We start from the raw sequence: 13,789 nt of genomic DNA, 5'->3' as shown, positions 1-13,789 counted from the left end.
TGACTACAAGCTGGTTAAAACCCTAATCATAGGGGTGCCTGGGTGGCTAAATTGGTTGAGCATCCAACTCTTGCTTTCAGCTCAGGGTCATGATATCAAGCCCCACATCCAGCTTCATGCTGAGCATGGAGCCTGCTTGAGGTTCTCTGTCTGTCTCTCTCTCTCTCTCTCTCTCTCTCTCTCTCCCCCCCCCCCCCCCTCTCCTGCCCATCCCCCCCATTGCATTCTCCCTCTCTCTCCCTCAAAAGAAAAAAAAAAAAAAAACCCTAGTCATATAACAAAACAACTTTAATGACATTTATAGTCATCAACTTGACCAAGTCCTCCTGATTCAGACTGCCAATATGTTCCAGGAAAAGTAGGTATATAACCTGAAAGGAGTGGCAGTCATGATCCAAGTCTTTTTGACTCCAGCAGAAATTATTGAACACCTATTAGAGGGTGTAGCCTCTTATATATGCTGCTACAATCTTTACCATGTTCCTATAAGGTAGGTAGTACTGGCTTCAATTTAGAAAAAGGACTGAGACTCAGAGAGGTTAAATATATGCTTATGGTTGTAAAATTAGTAAGTGACAGAACAAGCACTTGAATCCAGATCGTTCCAGCTCTGGAGTCTGTTTTCGTGAATAGCCTAGACTCTTGCGAAGTCCAATACATATACAACTAACTAATAAGTACTAAAATACATGTGTGTGCAAAGTGCAGTATGAGAAATCTAAAGAAAGAATCTCCAGGGCACCTGGGTGGCTCAGTTGGTTGAGCGTCCGACTTCAGCTCAGGTCATGATCTCACACTAAGTGAGTTTGAGCCCCATGTCGGGCTCTGTGCTGACAGCTCGGAGCCTGGAGCCTGCTTCAGATTCTGTGTCTCCCTCTCTCTCTGCCCCTCCCCTGCTCATGCTCTGTCTCTCTCTGTCTCAAAAATAAATAAAAACATTAAAAAAAAAATCTAAAGAAGGAATCCCCATGTGAGGAGTGGGTAACATTAAAGCTGAACTTTGAAAAAATTGTTAAGATTCTGCTAGCCAGAAATAACAGATATCTAAGGCATAAAAGAAAATACAGAATATGGGGGAATAAATACAACTTATAAGAGGAAATGTTTGCTTACTATCATTTTTAACATCCAAACATGCATGTAGTTCTAATTTTCCCTTAATTAAAAAAAATTAAGGAAAATATAAATAAAATTTTTAAACAAAAAATTGGCAAAATCACTTTCTTAAAGAATTTTAGCTTGTGCTCACTCTTCCATTTCTTGTACAAATGTATGTGTGTTTTAGATAGTGAAAACAGAGGCAGTATGCATTATATATGCTTTTTCACCTGACTTACAGCAAAATACTTCTCATATTTCTACATAGTCTTCAACTTTATTTATTTTTATTTATTTATTTTCTAATGAAAAGTTTTAATATCAAATTTATGTTTTTCAAGTTTTAATGTGAAATAGCTAAGAACTGCACTACACATAAAGACAATTAACATAAATAAATTGGCTCATTCTTGCTTTCTTTCATTCACAAAACTGTGTTGTCAACTTACTAGATTTTACCGTGGATACAAACAAGAAAACAAGTTTGCAGTCCTAAAGATGCACACTGCCAGATGCAGAATGCAACCTGGAACAAAGGAAATGAACACACAATCTACTCAGCACTACTTGTACAAAGTGATGTGAGACCCTCAAGGGGATGGAGTATGTCTGGCAGGGATTATATGTGCAGGAAAGCAGAATACTTCAGAAAGGTTTCTTATAGACAGACTTCAAGCTGTATTACAAAGCTGTAATCATCAAGACAGTATGGTACTGGCACAAGAATAGACACTCAGATCAATGGAACAGAATAGAGAACCCAGAAATGGACCCACAAACGTATGGCTAACTAATCTTTGACAAAGCAAGAAAGGATATCCAATGGAATAAAGACAGTCTCTTCAGCAAGTGGTGCTGGGAAAACTGGACAGCGACATGCAGAAAAATGAACCTGGACCACTTTCTTATACCATACACAAAAATAAACTCAAAATGGATGAAAGGCCTAAATATAAGACAGGAAGCCACCAAAATCCTCGAGGAGAAAGCAGACAAAAACCTCTTTGACCCTGGCTGCAGCAACTTCTTATTCAACACATCACCAGAAGGAAGGGAAACAAAAGCAAAAATAAACCACTGGGACCTTATCAAAATAAAAAGCTTCTGCACCACGAAGGGAACAATCAGCAAAACTAAAAGGCAACCAACGGAATGGGAGAAGATATCTGCAAACCACATATCAGATAAAGGGTTAGTATCCAAAATCTATAGAGAACTTATCAAACTCGACACCCAAAAAACAAATAATCCAGTGAAGAAATGGGCAAAAGACATGAATAGACACTTCTCCGAAGAAGACATCCAGATGGCCAACCAACACATGAAAACCAACACATATGACTTCACCATATGAGGACTTTAAGATACAAAACAGATGAACATAAGGGAAGGGAAGCAAAAATAATATAAAAACAGGGAGGGAGAGAAAATGTAAGAGACTCTTAAACATGGAGAACAAACAGAGGGTTACTGGAAGGGTTGTGGCAAGGAGGGGATGGGGTAAATGGGTAAGGGGCATTAAGGAATCTACTCCTGAAATCATTGTTGCACTATATGATAACTTACTTGAATGTAAATTGAAAAAAAAAAAATAAATTAAATTAAAAAATAATAAAATATATTTTTTTAAAAAAAGAAAGATTTCTTATAGAAATAAGTAAAATCAAAAGTTCATTACTTTTGCTTCATTAAATTGCTTCATACTTAGCAATTTCTTCTTTTTAATTAATTTATTTTTGAGCGAGACAGAGAGAGGGAGAGCAAGCTAGTGGGGGAGGGGCAAAGAGGAAGGGAGAGAAAGAATCCTAAGCAGGCTCCAAGCTGTCAGCACAGAGCCCTACATGGGGCTCGATCCCACAAACCATGAGATCACGACCTGAGCTGAAATCAAGGGTTGGACACTTAACCAAATGAGCCACCCAAGCATCTCTACACTCAGCAATTTCATATAAAAAGGCACACATTCCTCAAATTGCCAAATGATGGCAGAAAAATTGATATTACTTATGTAACAAGTTAAATAATAAATATTAATGTAAACAAAATTTTGAACTTGATATTAGTATAGTTATGAAATATACACAGAGAGACTATTTATGGTTAAAAATCAAAATGGCAAGAGAAATAACTGATTCTCACCAAATCATGAATGCTAATGCCATTCTTAGGACCTCCTAGTCACAATGGACTTGATATAATTGAAAGAAATGCAGGGAAATACAAAATGTTAAATGTCTTAGATTTTAAAGGAATTCCTGAAAACTTTTTTTTTTAATGAAAAAGAGAAAGGTTCATTGTGGTACTAGTAATTAAAATGAAGAAAATCATAAACTTGGAGACATGTATAAATCTAACCTCCCAATAATCAATGTATCTATGATGGGAAAAATACTTAAAAGGCAAAGCTAGTGAATGAGATGAGAAAAAGATGTGTCCAAGTGCTTTAGGAAACTCCAAATAGACACAACATAGCAAGATGGAAGTGTGCTCCACAGAAATCATGAATTTCTAATTCAAATTATAACTAATTTAGTACTACAAATTAACTTTTATTTTTAACTGAATTTTCAATAATATCAAAGTCTTTCCTTATTCACTGAGAGATAAGCATGGCTGGCACATTTGAGGCAAAACTAAAATCTGAACCAAATACATTTATAAATACATTTAATCAGAAATTCATTAGTATCTTATCTTTCTTTTTCTCTCAGCCAGCAAGTCAAGACAAAAATAAAAACTGGAGATTTAGATCAAATCATTCCCAGACATAGATTCAAGACTGTCTGATTTCATGAGCAAGAAAAGACAACACACAAGGAAAAACAAAATCTAGAGTTTGTAAAAATAGCTTTCATAGGATATTTACAAGCTTTGCTCCAGAAGCCATCTTTTTGAGCTCTACTCAAGTTTTTTTGGGTTTTTAGTACACTTGGTAAGAGCAAAGTTACTAACAGTGTTTAGGCAAGTACTGGCTAATAAATTCTCAGTACTTTCTGAATCATTTTTAAAAGTTTTCTTTTGTCATCTTCAAATTTTGCCAAAAATTACTCATGACTGATGAAACTGAAAAGGATAACACCGGATATCTTTAAGAGGAAAAAGAGGACCTTCAAGTAACTTAACAGAAATGTCCTTGAAAAGGCATATGTCAATTTGTTAGGAAAAAAAAAAAAAAAAAAAAAAAAACAACACTTAAAATGTAGCAATGAAAGTACTTAAAAATTATATACTAAGGAAGCTTGAAAAACCTGGTATATCTCACTTTAAATAGATATTACATAAATAAAAATCTTACCCAAATATTCCCTAGGCCTCCCCAGCTTTATAGAGCATGACTAAATGAACTGAACTGTCCCTAAATTGAGTCACTGTACTCCATATGACAAAACCTCAGTCACCCCTGGATTATGCCTTTCTTCATCCCAGTGTTCTTGCCTTCTTTACCTGGTGCCATAGTGATGCTTCCATCCCTTATTCCAACTGACCAGTGGCTGTACAGACCATTCCCTAACCATTGTTGGAGTGAGAGGAGAGGAGCTTTAAGGAATATTTTTATTATCAGCCTGTACATTTCTGGTTCTCTTACTTGTTGACTGGTAGGCAGACTTTCCCTTCCAGAGCCGGTCTCTCTTATTTGAAGGTGTACAAAGGTACATTGGAAGCTGTGAATGAGAATGTGGCTACAGGAGAACCAAAGGATCCAAAATTATAACTGTGGAAAGTGCCCCATAAAGGGTTAGGAAAAGAAAAACCATTGAAAGGGACAGAAAAGGGATACCTGGAGAGGGAGGAGAATCAAGATTGTGTAATCGCAGGGTGCTTGGGTAGCTCAGACTTTCCCTTCCAGAGCCTGTCTCTCTTATTTGAAGGGGTAGAGGATGAGTGGGGGGTGGGGGTGGGAGAGTAAAACAATCCACAGCACGAGGGCTGTGAACTCTCTAGATATAAACCACAATCATTGAACAAGTTAACGTCCAAATAATTAAGGTCTCTACCACCAGCACTTCCCTGACTAAATACAGAGGCACTTAAAGGGTGGAGAGATTGGGATGGAGGAGGAGGGGCAAAGCATTAAGCAAGGTGAGTGCAGGAAGAGTTCTACACTGATGCCAGAAACTTGCTCTCTTTATAACACCAAGGCCTAGGATCTAGCTTCTGTCATCCTTTCTCTCTTAATGCATCAACATGTTTGAACTGCAAATTATAAGACAGGCCTCAATTTCTTTCTTGTGGATTCCTTAAGGTCCTGGCAAATGGTGGTATAGAACTAGATACCTGTGAGTGTCACTAATTACTCTTTGACTATTAAAAACTTTTGTTTCCAAAGAAATGCCTTTTAACTCAACAGGCTAGCAGTGATCCAACCTCGAGGAGTCCATCAGGAAGCCCTGTTTGATAGGTTTCCTCAAAATTAAAAACAAAAACAAAACAAAACAAAACTCTAAAAATTATCACAGGAAATTCACTTTTATTCTAATATTATTCTAAATTATTCTAAATTTATTCTGAGACTAAAGCTCAGCAAAACTTAGTCAGGGCCTGTATAGATTAAGAAGCTACCCTACGAAGGTATGTTGGAAGCTGTGAATGAGAATGTGGCTATAGAAGAACCAAAGGATCCAAAATCATAACTGTGCCCCATAAAGAGTTAGGAAAAGAAAAGCCATTGAAGGGGACAGAAAAGGGATACCCAGAGAGGGAGAAGAATCAAGAGTGTGTAATCCCAGGGGTGCCTGGGTGGCTCAGTTAAGCATCCAACTTTGGCTCAGGTCATGATCTCATGTCCATTGCTTGGTACCATGTTGACTCTTTTGAGACCATGCCTCACTCCATGGCACTCAGTCAGCCCTCTCGGTCCATCGCTTACCCTGCACTTACCTTACTCCTTCTGTAGTTAAATTCCCACTTCTCTTCCATCCCCTGTTTCCAACAAAAGTTGTTCTTTGACCTCATCTTGATTACCATGCATTCATCATTTCATTTTCTTCAGACCTCTTATTCAAGGTCTGATCTCAGTTGTTAACTCTCTTGGACCTTTGTCAGCTATTTGAGCAATACAGATGCCTCCACTTTAGAATCTCTCTCTGTCTTGCTAATTCCCAGTCATGGTTAATTTCCACTGTGTATGACTTCATTTCTCTATTCACATGTTATCATTGTTCCATGTCCCATGGCATGGAAGGGTTCAGGGTATTTCTTGGAGTTTTGCTTGGAGTTCCCCTTACTCTTGGACATGTTGTACTCTCTTACACTTCCCATTTGAATGCATTTTAAGCACAGTATAGGAAGAACCACAGATCAGCAGATACGCGATTACAATGTCCACAGTGGAAGTTAAAAATGACTACTCGGAAGCTGCTGCCTCTTGGTGTATGCACTTGGTGTATTTTCCACCATGCTCGGTGGAAAATGCCATCTCCTGTTTGACACAAAGTCTTTGCTGTCTGCTTTGCTTTCACAAACTGCATAGCTGTTCTAATTCATCTGGTCTTAACTCTACCTGTGCGCTGGATGGATTTTTCATCTCTGCTTCCTTTGAGGCTTTTTTTTACCAGTTGCCCCATTTCTCCCCAAACAGCCTTCCTTCTCTGCCTGTAATAGCATCCTTTGACTTTCATACTGACACCTGTGTAGAATAATCTGTTGCTTCAACACCTGCAGCTTCTTAAAACTCACCTCTTGTGTCTTCTGGGAGTACACACTCTTATATATATATATGTGTATATATATATATATATATATATATATATATATATATTTTTTTTTTTTAATGTTTGCTTATTTTTGAGAAAAACACAGACAGAGTGCAAGTGGGGGAGGGGCAGAGAGATGGAGATACAGAATCGGAAGCAGGCTCCAGTCTCTGAGCTGTCAGCACAGAGCCTGATGCGTCATTTCCTTCTTACCTATAATTATTTGACTTACTGTCTATCCACCCCCTCTCAACAAAAATGTTGAACTCAGCTGTATCCCACTGTCAAATCCAGTGCCTGCCATATAGTAAGTCCTTGATAAATATTAAATGAGCATATCAAAAGTCTTCAACAGCATAAATAAAAAGTTACTTCAACTATATATATTCACTAGGCTTGGCCAGTAGAAGAGTTTATCATTTAAAAATTTTAAGATAAACCCATACAATCAAAACTTGGGTTAGCACAATAACAACCCTGAGACACCATAAGATGCTAAAGAAAAAACACTGTGAAACATCAAAAAAGGACAAAGAACTAAATTATTTCATCGATGTCCATTATCTCATTTAAATATTTCAATGTTGATAATCTATTTATGCCATGTATGGTAATTCATTATAACTCCAAAATGTTGTTAACTAGAATGTCTTATTCTCTAAACTTTCAAGAAAACTAAAAATCTGCTCTTTTTCTTATATGCCTTTTTCTCACTTGCAAGTACAAATAAATAAAAATAAGAAGCTTTCATTTTTAAGATAAAAGCTTGTGTCTCCTTAACAAGTAAACACATCAATTATTAAATTATTCTTCAATTTAAAAAAATATAATATATAGATTATTCTTACAAATACTTTCCAATTTTCATTTGTTCAAATAACTATTGGAAGGTTCACAGGAAATCCAAAGAGATTAAATAACGAAGCTGATAAAAGCTGCAGGAAATTCAGTAATCACAGTGAATACTGAAAGAGACTGAATATATAGTTGTAGAGATTATGAATGCATTATAATCAGTATGCATTATGGAAGAAGTTATCATTGTTCACAAATTTCTAAATGCAAGTAATCCCAACTTCTAATTACGTGAAAACATACAGAACCTAGAAACTAAAATTGACATATGTTAAAAAAAAAAAAGTTATGTTCATCAATATACTTTAAAAAGTGATATTCTTGATGAATGCTTTATAATAATAATCAAATATAAATACAGCAGTAAATATCAAAGAGTATTTGTCCCTTCAAGAAGTTGTTTTGAGATCACTTGGATCAAAAGGGTAAATTTGAACAAAACATATTATCACCTTATCTTTGTAAGTACCATACAAAAGTACTTTCCATTCATTCTAATGAATGTCAATGACAATGGATGTCCCACAGAAAAACAGCGTTATCTGGACATAAAACTTAAGAGTAAGCACAGAGAACTTAAGCACTAACAAACCAAGGATCAAAATGTTTCACCTACTATTAGAAAATTAGGGTAACAAAAAATCAAAGGACTGAGACACAGTAAGACCCAAAATTCATACTACAGTACTATCGTAAGACTAGTAAAATAAAAATCAATTCCAATTACATAGCTCTAATCAATGAACTAAGAAGCATGATATAGAGATTTCATGTACCAGATCAAAACAATTCTTTTGATAGTCTCCCAACACAAAGAACTGAGGTTCTGAGACCCAGCTCACAGCCTCTATGAAGACTTTTCCCAACCTCCTCTCACCCATGTTCTTGGAGGCTGCTCCCATGCCGGTGCCTATCCTGTGACTTCAGATTGGTCTCTGTTGCACTTCTATTCGAATCCCATGACTCCCGTTATTTATCTTAAGTTCCCAAGGCCTTCCCCCCTGTCCACCGAACACTAGGTGATCAATATATCAACAGTAGGTGGACTGAGTGAATGAGCAATAGTGAGGGAAGCGGCAAAGAAAGGAAACAGCAAGAGACGGAAGCCATCTCGGCAGATGGAATTGCAAAAAAGTCACATCAGTTAAGGCACCATCTTAATTTTGGCCAATGAATCATGATGGGATATGAGTACATTTTCAAAAAGATTGGTAAATGTTGTCATATACTGTTGGCTCTCAGATCTCTGATTTCAAAGTCACATGCATTCAGTATACTCTTCTTTCCACACACAGACAACAGGCAAACCTGTAGGAAAGTCACCAGAGGTTAGGACATTGCTTTATTTATTTTTTTTTTTTAAGGATTTTGAAAAAGTAAAACTTGGTTATGTGGGACAAAGTAAAGAAATGCTTTGAAAATGAAGCTGAGGAAGCCTGGATGGTAACTCTAACGTGTCTCCTTAACGATTTATAAGCAGAAAAGTGAATTATAAAAGCGAGCACAGTATTCAGGAAGGGTTCTAGCAGAGCTGGGAACAGTAATACAGCTCTTCAGCCAAGTAACCTCACCTCAAAATAACAAGATGCATGAGGAAAGTCAGTATTTGACTATGAAGTTTTTGAGGAGGGCCTAAGAGTCTTCAGAAAGGAAGGCAGTCTGGTTAACAATATTTTAAACATTTTCATTTCAAGCTACAGAGAATTTTTTAAGGAGGGAGCATGGGATTTACTGTTCAGCACAAGTGTAATACATCACCAAAATCAATAACATATCTGAAATGCAAATACATTTCTCCTCACAGAGGCTAAGACACTATTCCCTAATTAAATAAGCGAGGAATATCTTCACGACATCACCTCTGTTCTATAAAGAAGTTACGTTTAAACTAGAAGATGCCACAATATCAACACTTGATAAAGCAGAGACAAACAACATAACCCAAAGGGACAAATGCTAACTCCTCACGGCAGGAGACTGTTGACTGAGGTTTATCACGGTGCAAAATGGGAACAGGTGGAGGGGGCATCTGATACTGAATGGAAATATGATTGCCCATATTAACTCACATCGTCCTTTCAAATTCCTAATCAAAAGAAAAATACAGACAAGAAACAACTCAGATGGCACTGTGAGAGAACTAGAAGAGCTTTTGTTCTTTCCTCCTCTCTCCCTCTTTTCCTCCTTTCTTCCCTCCTTGTCTAAGTATTTTTTATGACGAAATCCTGTGATTTAAAACGCAATCGTTAGAGGTGGAATGGAGCCTTGTCTGTTTTTCTACACTCAGAATCAGTGGGAAGGTGGAGAAGGAGGCCTCCAGGGACCTCCAAATGATTTCTCACTCCATCTATCCTCCGGCCTTCATGGCCTGCGGCATGTCAGCAGCTGTCTTCTTTCCAGTCCATTCTGTGTGTTAAGGTTGTAATTTTATTTTGAAAAGAATGAATTTTGAAGATCGTCCCTCGATTTGAGAATCTGTAGTGAATCCTTACTTTCCTAGTCTTCAAATTCCTGTTCAGTGCTCTCCACAATCTGCTCTCACACTGATAGCCTGGCCCAGGTTCTGATTCTACCCACCGCTCAAACGGACACCTCCATTCTGCAGACTCCTATTTAAATCAGGAATCCATGCCACAGGGTTCACATGTAATTGTTCCACAAAGACTCTTTTTCCTCTGGAGTGCAGGAATAATATGACTACCTTCTCTTTTATTTCTCTCAGTGCCTAGAGTTGCATAGTAGAAATTCAATAAATACATTTTTAAAATGGGTCAGAGTTCTTTTGTAAGGGAATAGTCCTTCCAAAGACATCTGCTTTGTGAACATTAATATCTGCATTCTATATTCTATTTTTCTTAAGCTGTAAGTGGTATATAAAAAGAAAGAACACTCTCATAAGCTACTCTCATAAGCTGCTGGTGAAAGTCAACCCATCCCACTATGGCAAATAACCCGGTATCAACTTAGAGAACCAACCACATGCATTCCCTGTGGCTCATCATTTCCATTCCCAGGCATACACAAAAGAGAAAGACTGGCATGCGTGTACCAGGAAAGGCTCTTAAGAAAACCACAAAGTATTGTTTATAATAGTAAACAACTTATAAACAACCCAAACAGCCAGCAGCATGTAACAAGAGCAATGGAACATGACATAACAGTCACATGCACCAACAGGTGACAATAGTTATTTAAAGTTCAAAAAATGCAAAGCAAACAATAAATTTATTTAGATATTTATACAGACGTGGGGAAAACTATAAAGAAAAGCAAAGGAATGTTAAAACACAAAATTCCAGATATGGTTACCTCTGAGGGAAGGGAGTAGCAAATCTAGATCAAAAATTTTTTCTAATGTTGTATTTCTTAAGCCAGGTGATGTATACAAGGGCATTTCTATTATTTTTTTATATCTAATATGCGCCACATAACGTCTTCTATAAACATTTAACATTTCCTTAAAAATGTAAGTGAAAACTGCTCATCTCTATAATAGCTGTTGCCAAGTATACTGATCCTTTAAGAAGTTGCAAAAAAGAGGTGCCTGGGTGGCTCAGTCAGCTAAGTGTCCAACTTCAGCTCAGGTCATGATTTCACGGTTCGTGGGTTCGAGCCCCACATCAGGCTCTGTGCTGACAGCTCAGAGCCTGGAGCCTGCTTCAGATTCTGTGTCTCCCTCTCTCTCTGCCCCTCCCCCGCTCATGCTTTCCTTCTCTCTCTCTCTCTCTCTCTCTCTCTTTCAAAATAAATATTTATATATACATACATACATACATATATATATATATATATGTATATACACACACACACACATATATATGTATGTATATGTAAAGAAGTTACAAAGTTACAAAAAAATAATAAGAGGAAACTTTGGTCTCACAGGTCACTACACAGAAAAGATATATCAGGGTTGTGGAATCAAATGGGAAGTCCATGGGCAAGTGTGAACAATAACTACCTTATGTGAAAAATGTGAAGCAAAGCTGAATGATGTCAAACATACTCTAAGGCAGAAAGACAAGTACTGTCTAGACCAGAGGGCAAGTGAAGTTACACTTTCTAGACTCGTTAGGACAAGTGAAACTTCTAGGGCTCTGGCAAGTACATTTCAGTGGAACTAGGACGCTAGACTTAGGGTAGGACTTGTAAGGGGTGCTGGAGCAAGAAAAACGAATCTGAGGGAAACAAGACAAAAAGTCAGGACTGAAGAGCAAAACTGCTTCCAGAATGATACAAACACAAGATGGAAAATTTCAAACAGGTTATCAATCCTCTGTTTGCATCTACTTCATTCTTTTTGTAATTTTCCAGTAAATCAAGCTCACTTCGTTTTTCTTTCATTTACTGCCACTGTGGTTCTCCACATTAATTTAACACCCCACCCTAATCCTGAATGCCACTTACTAACTTCAGGCAATACATTTTGTAAAGTCTACTTTCCTATCGTGAGGCCTATAGCCACAGCCAAGGATGTGACATCTAGTTACATGTCCGGTTAGGAGCAGGTGGTGATAACTCAAATCTGCCTCTTAAAATCTAGAGTTGTAAAAGCTTTTCTAGGATCATTCCAGTCATTACTGAACCTAGGTGAACAAAACCAGCTCAATTTTTAAAGCCTAGAAGTAATATTAAAATTAAAAATTAATTTCTACTGTGTACTACACTCAATTCAAGCTTTTAAAGTATAATTTTTATTCCTTTCTAGCATTCTCAAGACTGTCATTATCCAATCATTTAGGACATACTTTCCTGTATTTATTATTCACATAGTATAATTTTACATTGATTTACATAGAATTAAAATCATCTTACCTGCACTTTTTTTAAAGCTACTGGTACTCCATCCAAGAGACAGGCTGCTCTATAAACTTCACTAAATTGCCCGCGACCAATTTTCTTTTCTATTCGAAAGTTGGCTAATGTATTATAGCCCATATCCGGTCTTAAGGCCTTCTGTAATTAAAAAAATCGGAAAAGTTTTCAATCACACAATAGTCACACAATTATTGATTGTTTTCACATAAGTAGGTAATACCTACGGTAAGCTCGCAGACATCCATTCATTCAACCAGTATTTATTGAGCCCTTCATGCTAGGCACTGTTCTGTGTACTAGAGATACAGTAGCAGACCCAACAGATGATAATCTCTACACTCAAAGAAAAGTTCTGGCAGGGAAGAAAAGTAATAAACAGGGTAAACATAAAAAATATATATATACAGTATGTGAGATAGGAAGGGCAAACAAAAAAAAATAAACCAAGGAAAAAGGATATGAAGTGTCAGGGAATGAAGATTTTGAAATTTTCGATAGGAACTCTATAAAATTATCTTCAGTTCATAGAATACAAACTTGTCCCACTCAATCTAGTACTCCTTTGACATTTGTTTTCTTTTTCAAAGTATCTTTAACTTGAAACAGAATGTGTACACACACACACACACACACACACACACACACACTTATTTTGTCCAACCTGCCAACTAAACGCATGAAAATCTGCTGAGCTTCCTGAGAGTTATTGAACTTGTACAAAGAACACTTCCAGTGGCAGGGAATTTACCACCATATCATTACTTTTTTTAAAAACTTTTATTTTTTTTTAGAGTAGTGTTAGGTTCACAGCAATATTATAAGAAAGTTACAGAGATTTCCTCTAGAGCCCCCCTGTGCTCCCACATATGCATAGCTTTCCCTAACCCCCACCAGAGTGGTACTTTTGTTACAATTCATGAACCTACACTGACACATCGTTATCACCAAAAGTTCATTAGGGTTCACCCTTGGTGTTGTACATTCTACAGTTTTGGACAAATGTATAATGACATGTATCAAACATTACAGTATCATACAGTATATTTCATGGCCCTAAACATCCTCTCTGTTCCTCCTATTCATCCCTCCCTCCCCATTAACCCCTGGCAGCCACCGATCTTTTTATAGTCTCCACCGCTTTGCTTTTTCCAGAATGTCATACAGGTGAAGTCATTCAGACTGTAACCTTTTCAGACTAGTTTCTTTCACTTGGTACATAATTACATGTTGAAAAAAGATTTTGCTGTTGTTCATGAAAAAGGGTTCTTTTTTTTTAACTAATGTACTAGCTGCTAGGAAAACAGAGATGAACCAGAAATGCTTTC

General features: G+C 37.0%; 1 protein-coding gene across 3 annotated transcripts in view; it reads right to left on the bottom strand.

Moving 5' to 3' along the window:
- The window catches only part of NEK7 (NIMA related kinase 7), a 158,922-nt gene that overhangs the window by 60,493 nt on the left and 84,640 nt on the right, over window positions 1-13,789 (bottom strand). For 2 of the 3 annotated variants that reach the window (XM_049634306.1, XM_049634307.1), the window contains one exon: window positions 12,462-12,602. The exons of the other annotated variant lie outside the window; for it this stretch is intronic. In XM_049634306.1, the coding sequence (XP_049490263.1) occupies window positions 12,462-12,602 (141 nt within the window). The remainder of the gene's footprint in view (window positions 1-12,461; window positions 12,603-13,789) is intronic. 3 annotated transcript variants of the gene reach the window in all.

The sequence above is a fragment of the Panthera uncia genome, chromosome F1 (assembly GCF_023721935.1).
Source record: "Panthera uncia isolate 11264 chromosome F1, Puncia_PCG_1.0, whole genome shotgun sequence".
NCBI classification, from domain to species: domain Eukaryota; kingdom Metazoa; phylum Chordata; class Mammalia; order Carnivora; family Felidae; genus Panthera; species Panthera uncia.
The sequence above is the reverse complement of the archived record's forward strand: the minus strand, read 5'-3'. Positions and strand labels throughout refer to the sequence as shown.